The sequence below is a fragment of the Rhipicephalus microplus genome, chromosome 1 (assembly GCF_043290135.1).
Source record: "Rhipicephalus microplus isolate Deutch F79 chromosome 1, USDA_Rmic, whole genome shotgun sequence".
Lineage (NCBI taxonomy): Eukaryota > Metazoa > Arthropoda > Arachnida > Ixodida > Ixodidae > Rhipicephalus > Rhipicephalus microplus.
Window position 1 is genome coordinate 64323313 of NC_134700.1, and position 15689 is coordinate 64339001.

The 15689-nt window shown below is 48.0% G+C and overlaps 1 protein-coding gene across 2 annotated transcripts in view; it reads right to left on the minus strand.

The window, feature by feature from the left end:
• LOC119177993 (lipase 3) overlaps nt 1-15689 on the minus strand; it is a 293263-nt gene that overhangs the window by 235359 nt on the left and 42215 nt on the right. For both annotated transcript variants that reach the window (XM_075870167.1, XM_075870165.1), the window contains exon 2: nt 12151-12373. In XM_075870167.1, the coding sequence (XP_075726282.1) occupies nt 12151-12373 (223 nt within the window). The remainder of the gene's footprint in view (nt 1-12150; nt 12374-15689) is intronic.

The window sequence follows — 15689 nt, forward strand, 5'->3', positions numbered from 1 at the left end:
CTGTAGCTTCAAAGCCCGATGACCCAGGCGTCCAGAAGGATTTTCGAGGGAGGACAACCAGCACAGGGAGTAGTGATCCGTGATGACCAAAAAGTGGTGGCCGAACAAGTATGCTCGGAATTTTCCAACTGACCATACAAGAGGGAGGTGCTCGCGCTCAGTTATGAAAAACTTGCCCTCGGATGGAGAGAGAGGCGACTTGCGTAGGCGATTACAGGATTTTGACCCTGTTGCCGCTGGGCGAGGACAGCGCCAATACTATGTCCACTGGCGTTGGTGCGTATTTCAGTGGGCGCTGAAAAATCGAAATGACCTAAGATGGGCGGTGAAGTGAGCAACGCAGTAAGTCGGCGAAACGAATTGGCTTGCTGGGGACCCCAAGAAAACCACGTATTCCTCTTCAGTAGCTGTGTCAAAGGATGGGCAATGTCGGCGAAGTTGTGGACGAAATGCCGGAAATAGGCACAGAGGCCGACAAAGCTCCGAGCATCTTTCGTGGAACGTGGTGTGGGGAAATCTTTGACGACGCGAATTTTGTCGGGAACGGGTTGCACGCCTTTAGCACTGACAAGATGACCTAACATAGTGATTGTTTGGCGGCCCAAACGGCATTTGGAGGAGATGAGCTGTAGGCCTGCCCTTCTGAAAACTTCCTGACCAGCTGACAGACGGCTAAGGTGACTTTCGAATGACGGCGAGAAGGCAATGTTGTTATCGAGATAACAAAGGCACGTTGACCATTTGTAACCCCGTAGCAGGAAGTCCATCCTTCTCTTAATAATAGCGGGAGCATTGCATAGGGGAAAAGGCATTACCTCAAACTGTTAATTTTCATCTGGTGTGACAAATGCAGTCTTTTCACGGTCCAATTCGTCGACTGAAATCTGCCAGTATCCTGAACGCAGGTCGATAGAGGAGAAGTAGGCAGACCCATGCAGGCAGTCGAGAGCATCGTCATTCCGTGGCAGTGGGTAGACGTCCTTGCGCGTGACCTTCTTTAAGTGAGGGTAGTCGACGTAGAAGCGCAAGCTGTCATCATTCTTTTTTACTAGAACGACTGGTGAGGCCCATGGACTGCAAGATGGTTCAATGACGTCTTTTGTAGGCATTCTATCAACTTCATGTTTGCCCACTTGTCGCTCTGCAAGTGACACGCGATAAGGACGTCGTCGACTTGGGCTGGCGTCTCAAGTGTTGATCCTGTGAGTAACAACTGACGTCTGACCTAAAGGGCTGTCGCCGAAGTCGAAGATGTCCCTGAAGTATGACAAGGTATGCCGGAGATCAGCTGCCTGTGCTGGAACGAAGTCTGGCACGATAATCTTGTCAAAGTCGGCATCAGTGGAGCTGTCTAAAGAGGACGCAGTAGCGGGCAAAGGAGCGTCTGCAACGAATGCAGAAACAGAATTTTCACTGCTGGAAGAGACGTTGGCTAGAGTCATGCTATCTTGAACAACTTGAGCGCACCAGCTGAAGTTCAGTATCGGAATAAACGACACATTATTCGCAATCTTCAACAGAGTATAAGGATGGGCAATATTTCTGTCTAATAACACGTCCCAAATCCATGCCAGCACATAATCGCCGTTGAGTACCGGAGGAAAAGACCTCGTGGTTACATAGGTAACGGCTTGAGGCGCTAGGCGAACGTACTCGACAGAACACAAACGTGGTTGAGGTGTAGTTGGAGTGCCATAGCAATACGGTAGGTCAAGCTGAAGCAAGCCTATTCCACAGTCAACCAAGGCAGAGTGCACGGCAAGAAAGTCCATGCCCAGGATGAGTTCATGAGAGAACTTCTCGACCACGGCCAAAAGCACAGTTGTGGAGTGGTCAGCAACACTAACACATCCGGAGCACATCCCAAGCACAAAAAAAGTTCCACCATCGGCGACTTGGATGAGCGGCACTGTGGGCGGTGTTAAAACCTTTTTAAGGTGGCGGCGAAGGTCCTAGTTCATCACCAAAATGTGGAACCCTGTGTCTACAAGGGCAACAACAAGTGCATCGTCTACTTTAACATGTATGAGGTTGCGTCGTGTCGCCATAGTCAGAGGATTTGGCTGGAGAATCGTCGATGCAGCATCACCTGTGGCAGCTGCATCGTTATGTTTTCCCGAGCCAGATGTGCAGTCGGCGAAGGAGGACGGCGAAATTGGGGTGAGCGCGACGATGGGCGACGAGACAGCGCTGAGCGCGACTGGTGGCCTGGAGGGGATGGTGAACAACAACGCACCGTCGACGAACCGTCACCACCGGCTGGCCGAGGCGACTCGTGGCGAGTTCTGAAGCGGCCATCGCGACCGTTGTAGTGATAGGAAGGCTAACTCCAATACCACCTGCTATTGCAATAGTGGGCCACGTGACCAACACGATGGCAGTTAAAGCAAATGGGCCGGTCATCAGCAGCCTTCCACTCAGCGGGATTGCGAGAGAGCGCGCTGGGAGCCTCTGGCCTTGGGCGTAGGAAACTGGCGGACAACGGTTAGCCGGTCGGGAGGGGGCGGCGGTGCACTCATATTCCAGGCCAACGTTCGAAAGATCTTGGCGAACGATGGCGTGCACTAAAGGCACCATTTGGGAACTGGACTCACAGGTACGAGAGAAAGTTGAAGCGGGAGACATAGCTTTAAGTTCTCGACAGATGATCTTCGTGACGTGCTCTGCAGTCAGCGTTGCCTGTGGTACAGGCATGTCTTCGCACGACCATGTCTGTGGTGTTGGGAAGTCGAGCGAACTGATGGGAAATACGTCGGCTCTTGGCGGCCTGAAAACGCTGACACTCGCGGACACTGGCATCTACTGTGTCACAGTCCTTGCAAATAAGCAAACTGAACGCGTCATCGGCAATAGCTTTTGTGCGCATATGTGCGCCAACTTCTCGTACTCCTCCATGCCGTCGTCTGCTCTGCGGCAAAGGGCGAGCACGTCCTGTATGTAAGACAGATACGACTCCGATGGCGTGTGAGCGCGAGATGCCAGCTCCTTCTTGGCCGCTGTCTTCCTGCCAGTCGATTTGCCGAACAGTGCACGCATCTTTTGTTTGCACGCATCCCAGCTGCCAATTTCCGCTTAGTGGTTCTCAAACCACACTTTGGCTGTCTCCTTCAGATGAAATAGGATGTTCGCCAGCATGAGCGTTTCGTCCCAGCAATGATTCTTGCTTGTTCGCTCGTACAGCGGCAACCATTCTTCAATGTCGACATTGTAAGTCCCGCAGAACGTGCCAGGGTCTTTCGGCTAGGCTATAGCAACCATCGTCGTTGTGGTGGCCGCTGCGGGAGCTGGAGCCGGACCTTCTTGTGCCATCGTGGAAGAAACCAAGCGTCGGCCACTGCGTAGCTGCGTCTTGTTACCCCGCACCACTACCAAAATGTCGCGGGTTGAGAGAAGGCAGAGGGTAGAAATATATTTATAGATTGTACACAGAGTACACAGTGTCCTTGAACCAAGATGGCGGAGTGGCAACAACAACACGAGCTTCTGTTCCATCGTCATCTTCGTCGCCTTTATGGTGCATTCGTTGATGTTAGTGATGACTTGTATCAATATCATGTCCGCTAAGCTATATATGCTTGAAGATTGTATATCTGTCAGCCGTCATCCAACGGTTTCGCAGGTATCCTCTCTTGTTCAAGTTGCGTTTCTTCCCGAAAAACTGCTTGCTCTCTCAAGAATAACATAAGCCTCTCAAGCATTTTGTCACACTCTCTTTCTGATGGGTTGCTTTGCTCACCGTCTTCTGAAGCTGGGACGTTTCTCACAGCTTATTTTGACTTGAAGTTCACTGATGATTTTCGTGTAATTGATCAATACTGGCAACAACATCAGCAAATAGCTATTGGTTTCCTCTTTTAGTGACTTGAGTGCGAATATATCTATTTGAACTCTCTTTTATAGCCTATTTAGGTCATCGCTGTCTTGAGCAGAACTCACTTTATCTAGACTCAAGAGCTCACTCATGTGCATCTCAATTGATTGTTCGCAATTTCCGACAGCTGTTTGCAGTATTTTGATTGCTTCGTCATAATTATCCTCTGCCGAGCACTGTAGCCCTTCGATAGCAGCAGCCGCCTTTTCGGTTAGCGAAGCTATCAAGTAGTTGAACTTTTTTCCCTCGCTCATGTTTTGTACAAGGTGAACTGCGGACTCGTAGTAAGCCGAAAAGCGGTTCCATTGCAAAGCTTTTCAGCCGAACTTTATCATTTCAAGCTTTCGTAGCTTCACTAGCTCCGTCGCGTCCTGTCCCGTACTTGCTGACGTCGTCTCATTTGTCCTATCGTTTAAATCTGATTGTGCAGGCTGCGAAGTCTGAATTCTATTGAGGACAAGGTCATGGTTATTTTATGTCGTACTCTATCACCCTTTCGAATTCAGCTTCGGCCCTGTATTCTGTCAGAAACTTTTCCATTTGCTCATTCGCTTTCTTCAGACTGTCGCTTATTCCTTTATTCTGCGCCTGCATTGAGAACAGCTGCTCCTAGTGAGATCCATCATTAATCTGCTGCTCGGCTGCGTTAATCAGCTGCATGATCCGGTAGCGAGGAGCTTTCCTTTTCTTCGTTATCACTTCCAAGTTCATTTTTAGGCAAATAACAATGACGTCTTACTTGTCATTCGTCTGTTCTGATGCTCATTCATACTGTACACTGTGGTCTCGTCGCTCGATCCAGGTCGATGCCCCGCTCCTCCGCCGTTTTCTTCTCTGCTGCTCCAACGCAGATCGGTGGTTTTTGCAGACGAGGAGGTAGCATCCTGGTTCGTGGCATCATTGTTAAGATGATTGAAACCAGGGACTGCTTCGAACAAAAAAACGGTTTATTAGAAAAAGTGAAGTAGTGCGCTCTCACCAGGCAGCATTCTTTTCTTCTTCTCATGGCGTTTAATGATATTATATAATTACCCAGCAGACCTCATTCTTCAACCACGAATAGTCTAAATTGCCGTGCTCCCAGGTTAATTTTACACAGAAACTTTAGGGCCCAATAAAATTTCACCTTGTCGGGCCGATGGGCCTTTATCAGTAGCACGCACGGTGGAAGCAGGGCAAGAAGAACACAGGCACACTGCACATGCGCGGGACGAGCGTCAGCATCGAAAAAGCCACAGGGGGCGGAATGGGGGCGGGGAGGTAAGAAGGGGTGCGAGACAAGCCCAGTGCTTTTTCGGTGGCAGATGAGAGATGGGATGCGACGTGCGTGCTACAGTGGCGCAGCCTCACCGGTGGGGGTATAGTCAATGGGGCTCTTCGATTTTTAGGCCTCTGGCAGCCCGAGCTAGCCAGAGTGTCACTCAGCTAGTTCCGGTTCGGACAGGAAACAGCGTCGTGGTCACGTGTGTGGGGAACCCGAGACAACCTGAAGCTGCCCGAAGATCACAAAATCGAATGCTGGGACAGCCAGCGTAAACGTAAACAAACTCTACCGTCATGAAAGCAAACGAAACAGTGCACCGAGTGTATGTTGTTTTTTTTCTACATTAGCCGCTTGGAAATACGTAGCTAAGCTTGCCAAAAAGCTAAAATAATATCCTCGAGCGTACGATATGGGGTACGACTTCGTACGCTCGCACGATCACTTACCGCGTTCGCGAACGAAACAGCCAGCTGGCGCATGCTGCCTCGAGAACGATGCAAGGTGAGCTGCCGCGACGCTGACGGCTTAACGAGCTCACGCCTTTTTAGTACATGTATCAGTCACTGCACAACACGACGCGAAGTCACGCGAAAGTTGTCGTGTTCCTGAAAGGTCTCGAGGATATGTACTTGCTCAGCTATCGCGTATTATACGTCACAAACACACGTTGAGCAGCTTACGTTTTAGGGGCGAAGCTCCTTATAACGGCACTCGTTCGTCCCTCGTAGCCGTTGTAGTGTGTAACAAGTATAACATTTTGACCTCCAAGGTGGTGCTAGTGAGAGATTTCTTCTGTGCGTTGCCGAACAATAAAATATATTGCTCAGTGTACATGCCAATGGCTGCTAAGGGGGAATGAGAGACAAGATCATTCGGCTTTTAGTTAAGGTGCACGCTGCGATCCTTATTAGCAGCCGTTGGCATGTACATTGAGCAGTATCTGACAAGAAAGGGTTGCTACGTTTTACTCGCTGGGTGTAACCTCCTTAGTTTTAGAAAGGTTTGGCGAGCGTCCAGCCGCAGTGCCATGAATACAATGAAGTAGTATATTCCATGAACTCGTGGTGGTTATAGGTGGGAAGTAGATACGAAGCGCAAGCCATAAGAAAGTAAAAGCCGAATTCTCCTGTCCCTCATTTCCCATTAGCAACCATTGGCATGTACATTGAATACTATCTGACAGGAAAATGTTGCTACGTTATACTCGCTAGGCGTAACCTCCTTAGTTTTAAAAAGGTTTAGCGAGCGTTGGGCCGCAGTGCCATGAATAGAGTGAACTAGTATATTCCATGAACTCGTGGTGGTTAAAGGTGGGAAGTAGACCCGAAGCGCAAGCCGTAAGAAAGTGTGCGTGTGCCACCTCTCGTTAAGTCCTTGGAATGTCCGCTGGATGGCGTTGCTTCTATATGGGGAATATTTGATGAAAAAATGCGAAATGGTGGTACTTGGAGTGTTGAATAGATGGACGAACGGACACACAGATAGAAGCATGGATGGACGCATGAACGGACTCAGGGGCGTATGCATGGACAAACGCAGGGACGGACGCATGAACAGACGCACGCACGGACGGGTGGATGGACGCACGGACGGTCACACAGACAGACGCATGAACGGACGGAAGCAAGAATGAACGGACGGACGAATGCCTCTATCATTCACTCTGTGAATATGCTGCCACTTTTCGGTATAAAGTTTATGATATGCGCAGGTATCGGTACCACGAGTGTGCGTCGTATATAAAATAAACATTTGCATGAAACGTTCTCGACACATTTTAGAACTTCTTTTGGCCTGTTTTTCAGTCCTAAGTGGCACTTAACGAATGTCATGTATATCAGCTTTGATTTGACCTTCTAGGTCATAGTACATACAGCGCTACATTATTACGAAGAGGTGAAAAAAGACAAAGCCAACGATGAAATGAACAACGAAAGAATGTACGCATTTCTGAATCCATTGTCCGTTGCTTTGTTTTTTTCTCGCGCCGTATCGTACAACATCATACCACATATGCTGGCTCATAGATAGCAATGGGTTCGCAGGCCGTTCATGACCAGCGAGCATCACCAACAGTCGCAATCTAGGGCCTTCTATCACCACCTAAGATCAATCGAGTAGTCAGGACAGAGGTTCTAACAGGTTCGCGTGCGCAAACATACGACTGAGCGAGCTAGTTCAATCAAAATCGTCTTCGCAAAGTGTACAGAAAGTAGGCACAGCTCCACAAATAACTACTAAGGAAAAAATTTCAACTCCAAAGTTGTCTCCACGCGTGCGTACGAACATGTAGTACGTACATATCTTTTAAGGCATGTGCACTACGCAGTCAACAGTTCACCGCGTTGTTCACAGGAGGAAGCTTCACGGGCAACATGCAAAAGCGATGAACAGTAGCTTCAAACACTCGCCGCCACTTGTAATCGCCTCACCTCGCAAGGCGAAACAAACTTTAGAAGATAACGCGGCGCGTAATGACAAGCGAAGTTGCAGTCCTCAAGCGCCCACATTGCAATCTATCGAATCCTCACAAAGATAGCACCGAGCGCGCATCGTACCTTTTCAGCGTCTGCTAGCCCAAAACCTGCCTAAAACTTTCTAGAAAGCTTCCACGACTAAATTGTCCTGGAAGCGTCTGGTGACGCTCGGGCTCCCCGCGGGTCACCAGAACCGTCCAACCCGAGAAAAGCGAACGCCGACTGGAAGTGCGCTACGGGGGGGACGAAGCAGCCCAAGAAAAACGAGCGCGCTCTGGTCGGCTCTGGCAACCCGCGGGTAGCCAGAAGTGGAAAATCGAAGAGCCCCAATGGCGTACTCTAAGGCAAGTTGCGTGTGAGTTTTATTTCTTGCTGTTATGTTTTGTGCTGGCTTTCCTGCCGTTTTTTCGTTGTGCATGTTCGAATGTTCGATTCACCACCTGTTTGCCGCTATTGTTCCCTCCGGGTTTTTGGTCCTCCTGTGTACGTTAGTGCCGTGTTGAGCCAGTGAGGAAGGCTGTTCGTGATTATATTGAGTCAAGCATTAATGGCGGTTCTTGTTTGCAGTGTTCCTGGCTCGACGCTGCGAGTTTAGGCTCACTAACCACCCTGAGCGAAGTCGGGGCTTTCATCTGTACTTGTACTCAACTTTGTAGATGCAAATAGGATCGAATCTTATAATATACACCCGTAGAACACTAAAAACTTACCAAATCAATATCTGAATGCCTTTTCGAAAGATCATATTTGGCAAATCAAGAAACAAAATTGTGATAGCGACTGTTGCTGCCCTTTGCGACGAAAATGCAGGCGTAGGAGTTTGTCACAACTCCCGTTAATTAGGGAGGTGATCGCCGAGGTAATTCCAAGGGCTGAAAAACCAGCCCCCCGAACTGCACCAGGAAAGCACGGACAATTTAGAAGTGGTCCTAATTGGTGCACTAGCAGACGCCGACTGTGGTCCAAAGAACGAGTCAGAGCCGAGAGTTGATAAACAAAACAAAATTATATTCTCAAGTACGGCAGAACAAATGACGCACAAATATGCACACGACAATAATTCAGTACAATATTTTACCAACCAGAAAAACGAACTACACAATAAAATCAGCTACACTCGAAACAACGAACATAAACAACAATACGTGCAACAATGCAATCACATGCATCAAACAACCAAGAAACTTATTCAGTCCGAAGTTCTTGTATCAAAAAAGAATGTTCTTTTCTAGGAAAGACTCATCCAAAGTCCAGCGCTGTTGTCGATCCGCTGCCCCCGAAGTTTCTCTTTCAGGAAACTTCGTCTTCAAATGTCCCCACTCTGAGCTGGTACCAAACTTCTTCGTCGGAAACACGTCGGCTTCCCACGCACTGCGATTGCAGGACGCGCCTTCGCTCTCTGGCGGTTGACTCACACTTTTCTTCTGCTGGAAGCACCAGCCTTCACCCTTCAGGCGGAAACCCTCTTCATTATATGCTTTGTCACTGACGACAAAATTCTTCACCCAAACTAGGTGGAAAACCTCTAAGCACTCTTGCGCAAAACTGCATCTCCTTCCTACGCGCATTGGCGTAAACCGTCTTCATCTCCTGATTTGCCTTCTCCGCTGTTCGCTTAAATACCTTTTGCGCTAGATTCCAGAAAATTATAATCGTTTCGCCGGTGCGACGCACAGCCAAGACTGGGGAAAGGGCGAGACGTTTTGAGAGCCGTCTGCGACACGTGACGCAATTCTGCATCACCACGCCCCTTTCCTTCCAGATCTTTCGAGGGCTTGCTCGGCGGCCGATGTGAGGAGGTTGGTCGGCGAAACTACGGTTCCGAGGGAAGAGACGGCGCGGCCGGGGAGTCTTTGGATGCTTGTTTTTCTTCATTAGCGTTGACCTTGACGCGTCTCTCTGGCGCCTGGTATCGTCACCATCGCCAGAATTCGGCGGGGCATGCTTTTCTGAACGCTAGTTTGTCACAAAATTCTACCATTCTCTCAAAATTGGTCTTTCTCAATTCTATTACCTCCCTTAACCCCTATTTACCAAGATGAGCTGCTGGTCATAGTGCTAGCATAGCTTAAGCTGTCCGATGGTATATCAGTGGTAGTTATGACAGACTGCCTCGCTGTATGTGCGGCCTTAAGCGCGCCTAATTTTTCACGTACCTTAGAGACATTCTACTCGCTCATTCCTAGGCATGTGCGACTTGTTCAACTAGTTTGGGTACCAGGCTATAGAGGTTTAGTTCTCAATTAGCATGCAGATACACTTGCAATACTTTGCCGTGATAGTCCTGTTTTGCCACTTTTGCCTACGTCGGAGTATATCACAGCAGCACGTTTGAAAAGCGCACAGCGACTAATGACTTCGAAAAATGTTTGTTTTAATCAAATTTTCCACAGCTTAAGTTCCCTTGGGAGTACAGGTGGTATTCTTCTACAAAGAAGGAAATATCGATTGCAATGCTGCGTTGTCGATTCCCTTCACTAAACTTCTGCCTTCACAGGTCATATCTGGCACAGTAGCCTTTGTGCCTTTCCTTTAATAAGAGTGAATCTCTGGAGCACCTTTTTTTTAACTTGCCAAAAATTTAATATTTAAAGGAGAAGACTACTAGAAGAACCCCTACGAAAGTTGGGCATAAACCTATCACTTCGAGAGATTCTTCCATTTGGCGCGTTCGCATTTGGTTTTACCCACGGGAACATTTTCAACGCTGTTACAAGTTTTTCTACGAGAGTCTAGAAGAAATACACGCAAACGTTGCTAAATTTAGTTGTATTAGGTAGAGACTTTTTTTTCTTTTTCTGTGTTACGTAACTGAAATATTTGTTGTTAAAGTCCTACAAGGTTAAATTATTACCTGTTGTGTTTGATGAATTTAACCATTTGCCTCAAAAAGTGAGTTAGTTTAAAAAGCAAGGCACCATCCGATTCATGGCCTACCCTCGGAGTGGGTTTTTTTGAAGCTCTTGAGGAACAAAGCAACCAACTAAACCCGCTACCTACCTGCCGCTCATCGTGAGTCAAAAGTGGTGACGAATTCTCCCTCTTCGCCATTTTTCAGCTATAAGTGAAGTGTGTCTAGCATTTTTGATAATCTTATACTTTATATTGTTACTGATATACGTGCTATCTGTATAGTTGTTACACATACACACTACCAAGAAAACATTGAACCGTTGAGTTTGCACTTCACACTCACTCAACGCGCAAAGCGCCCTTATCGCTCTATTATTAAATAATGGGTATTTCCGGTCATTACGTGGTTTATTTCAGATCCCCAATAAAAGAGCTTGAATTAGCCAAGTGTGTTTGGGAAGTGCCACAACGTCAGCAGTACCATTCCTTCTAATAACGTTTGTCAGAAAAGCGTCTTCGAATGTAAATAAACGAGAATATTCTGACAATATATTAAACGTGCCCTCAAAGATTGGAAAGGCTCGAGTGCTGAGGCATTAATACAGTATGCGTGATACACAAGATATTGAAAACAATGTGTCGTAAACAACGAAAAAAACATAGCTTGAAATGATAAAAAGAGCGCATCGTAAATGAGAGCGATCAGACAAATACAGGGGCACTATGTTGATAAGGACGGTTAGCATACAATAAATGCGAGAGACGTTGTAAACGAAACAAAGGGAGAAAGAAGAGCTAACAAAACTAAGGACCGTCTCCCCGAAGGGAACCCTGACGTGAAGCGAAACAGCGGTGGTGCACAGCGCGTTGACCCAGTTGATACGGGCGTCCACGCGGTTGCTAGAAGAACGGTTTGAAGCAAAGCACGGTGCACCGTTTACTCGAGTAAACATTTGTTTAATACGCAAAGACACGAGAATGTGCACGCGTTCAAGACGCTTGCACTCGGCTTCCTTGGCTCGCCTCTCGTCGGTGTTACCCGCGCGCCGTCCGTACTCTCGAACGCGATCGGTGTTCTTGACTCGATCGCACCTCGGCGGTGTCGCTGGTCTTCCGCTGCTGCCGCTTGCATTCGACTTCCCTGGCTCGCGCCTCGTCGGTGTTGACGTTGCCATTCGTGAACGCGATCGGCTTCGCTAACCCTCGCAACGCTGGCGACAGCCGGGAAAGGTGCGCGCACACTAGCAGGAAGCATACCGCGACCGACGGCGTCTCGCCCGTCGGAGCGACCACGCAGCAAGCAGAACGCGCTGACCACATTTTCGGCACCGCGAGATTCTCGAGGTGCGCACAGCGCACGCACCCGCCGGCTCGCGGCTTCTTTTCACCGACAGATGGAGAAACATGGCGCGGGTGAGATTATGGCCACGTGAGGAGTGGGCTCGAGCGTTACGAGCGGTGGAGAAGCTGAATCGAAAGAGAGCTGACACGCGGCGAGCGCGCGGCAGGCGAAGGAAAGAGGCGTCTCCGTGGACTGGTGGACTGCTAGGAGAGCGTGAGCTACTTGACACCGCTCCAACGCCTGCGGCGAGGGGAGCAGTGTGGACGGAGCGACAGCATTACAGAGGCTAGTCAAAGAGCTGCTTCGCTTCGCATCTAATATAGAAATATATGTGGCAACTAACCAAGAGACTGCTTGGGGAAGTCGAGCACCATGGAGGCCGAGTCCGCTAATAGGCCTGTCATGACGAACACGGGTCCTCGCTCGCAGCACGCCATGCCCGTCTCGTTAGCACCGCAGTGTCCATCCCTACCGTGGGGTATCCGGTGCATCTGCAGAAGGTAGCCGTCCTCCGTGGCTATCTCGTGCGTCTCGAACGGGTAACCCTTGCTGCGAACCAGCGCCTCCTGCATTTCGTACAGCACCCAATGATGACGAGCGCTCTCCGAGGCGAAAGGTGTAGACAGACGGCCAAACGCGCTGAAATTTTCACAGCTTGTTTGTGAACGTACAAGTACCAACCCACACAACACCAATTATGGTCAAAAATTGAGTGTCTTGACCTCTTTAACCACACTCTCTTTCCTATTTTTTTTTTCTTTCTCTATAGTGCTCTCTATGCCATGGTGATGAAATTTCCGGGAGGGAGATGGGGCACGGGTTGGTGAGCTACCCCCGGGCTACAAAAAAGTACGAGGCAGACGTCGTGATTGTCCTTGGTTGACGGCGGTCACACTACGTGCTCTCGGCACGCCGGTTCAAGTATCCGGTGGCGCTCTACCGGAGCGGCAGAAAATGACACCACTGTTTTGGTTCGCACTACTCCCGCCATTGTAAATGCAGTTAAGCTGTGCGAGGCAATTATTGATCAAATTTTTTAAATTCTTTACTGTCGGTACGTTTATTCAGGAGTGCGGACTGATTGTTCGGTGGAAGCGCCACACAGAAGACACATGTAGTCTGCAAAGAAAAAAATTAGGCAAGCAATCGCTAAGCAAATAAAAATAGATGAGCGAAGCTTGTACTATGCCATGTGAGGCTGGATTACAACAGAGCTGGTCTCACCAGTTCCCTTCAGCACTGTGAAGGCTACGAGGCTCAGGAATGGCGATTAGAGCCTCGTCTCTCTGGCGCCTCCTCACACGCGCGGGTTAGCAGACGCCTGGGAGACGCTGACGTCAGGAGCCAATGACTGGGCACCACGAAACTGAAAAATCGCCAATCAGGATGAGATGATTGGGCCGGAGGGCTAGGAAAATCTTATAAGCGGCAGAAGAGCAGGAGAGTTCGCAAAGGACGTGGCGAGCGGAAGGTTTCACCGGCCCTGGCGCTGAAGATGGGTGGTCGGGTTGCGGCCTCGAACATCGAAGATTTCAACCAGCCGGAGCCTCCTACCGTCAGGTTCCTGTGTGGCAAGACGTGAGCCACTATACGCGAACTCCATCCAGGGCCTGTGGTCTTCGGTGCCGACAGGCGGAAAACAGCAGTCGGGCTATGGGCCCGAGCTGTTCATCCAGCTGCCTGGCCAAGTTTTTCTGACTTCACGACGCATCGCAAAGCAGCCAGCATTCCTTCGCCATGGCCACGCCTCCTCTATAAAATAGAGGAGGCACTGGCTGTGGCCAGCGAACCCGCATTTAAAACTCCAAGAGTGAAGCCTCTGCATCGCTGGTGAGACGGAACTCTACCGTTTTCCATTCCACCGCTTACCCGCGTAGAAACTGTGTAGTTTAGCTCTATTAAATGAAAGAATGTTTTCATTATTATTGAGAGAATTTTACCGCGTGCAATCAAGTTATTGTTAAGTACTTCGTTTTGTGGCGATTTTCGTGTCTTCACTTCGCAATTAAGCATTTTGTGTGGGTTTTGTTAAAAACCAACTGCTTTGTCCTTTTTTAAGACTCTCACAGATTCTACCTAGAAAGACCTTCATAACATAAAAGCCACCTGCATCACAAATTGGCGGCCGAAGCGACCAAACAAAGCCGTTTGTTCTTCATGTTATTTTTCAACGTGAAATCAACAATGACTCGCACATGGGAGGTGGCGGAACGCATTGGTTTGAAGGGAGTGGAGTATTGAAAATGGTATGAGGAGCGGATGAAGCGAGAGCGTGAGGAGCGGACTCCCGAACGGAAGGCGAAAAAGGAAAAGCTCGAGTCGGAGCTCAGGGCTCATATGAAACATTTCGACGCCACATAACACCAAATTTGGCATATGTAAAGCTAGCGAAATGGCCGAGAGCGCATCATGAGCGTAGAGTGTAGTGATGTTCTTACATGACGCACATTTCATGATTATTATGTTCGCGCCTGTCACATACCTTCGTCATCTATTCACGTCACGTAACAACAAATTTGGTATACTTATATGTAGCCAAACGGCCGCGAGCACATCATGACCTTGGTATGTTGTCATAATTTCAGATGACACTCATGTCAGCATTGTGATGTTTACACCAGTCATTTACCTTCGTCGTCCATTCACGTTACGTAATACCGAATTTGGTATATGTGAAGCTAGCGAAACGGCCGCCAGCGTTTCATGAGCGTAGCGTCTAGTCATGACTTATATGACATGCATGTCATGATATCCACGTTAGGGTCTGTCACTTGTGTTTGCCATGCAGTCATGTCATATCATACAACTTTGCAATGCGTCATGTGAACGAAACCACCGCAAAATCAGCAAGACCGTGAAATGTAAAATGTAACTCATGACATTCAGGACATGCATCATGATTTTGATGTTATGACTAGTCGCTTATGCTCGTCATACAGTCATGTTCTTAGATACCAATATAGGTATCGATACCATTATCGAAACGGCCAGCAGGAGAGCTAAATGTAGTTGGTAGATAGATAGATAGATAGATAGATATAGATAGATAGATATAGATAGATAGATATAGATAGATAGAGATAGATAGATAGAGATAGATAGATAGAGAGATAGACAGATAGAGAGATAGACAGATAGAGAGATAGACAGATAGAGAGATAGACAGATAGAGAGATAGACAGAGAGATAGACAGAGAGATAGACAGAGAGACAGACAGAGAGACAGACAGAGAGATAGACAGAGAGATAGATAGAGAGATAGATAGAGAGATAGATAGAGAGATAGATAGATAGATAGATAGATAGATAGATAGATAGATAGATAGATAGATAGATAGATAGATAGATAGATAGATAGATAGATAGATAGATAGATAGATAGATAGATAGATAGATAGATAGATAGATAGATAGATAGATAGATAGATAGATAGATAGATAGATAGATAGATAGATAGATAGATAGATAGATAGATAGATAGATAGATAGATAGATAGATAGATAGATAGATAGATAGATAGATAGATAGATAGATAGATAGATAGATAGATAGATAGATAGATAGATAGATAGTGTTACATTGCAGTGGGTGTTATAGCAACGTGCAGGTTCTTAGTTAATGGGTGTCCGAGCCGTCGCCCCAGACTCCCACGAAAAGACGAGGCCGTTTGTACGCCACACTTTATACACACGAAAAACGAACACACATAACATGGACAGGCTATTTAAAGAATCCTTCACTGTCTCTGTGAACTATCAAAGTCCTAAACTAACCGTCCCTCCTTTTTAACATGGACACAAGACATGAGGTCGGTCTCACCGAGGTTCGTTGCTACGTCTTGAGCTGGCTCGCGTTGTCCGCACGGTCAACCAGGCGACTA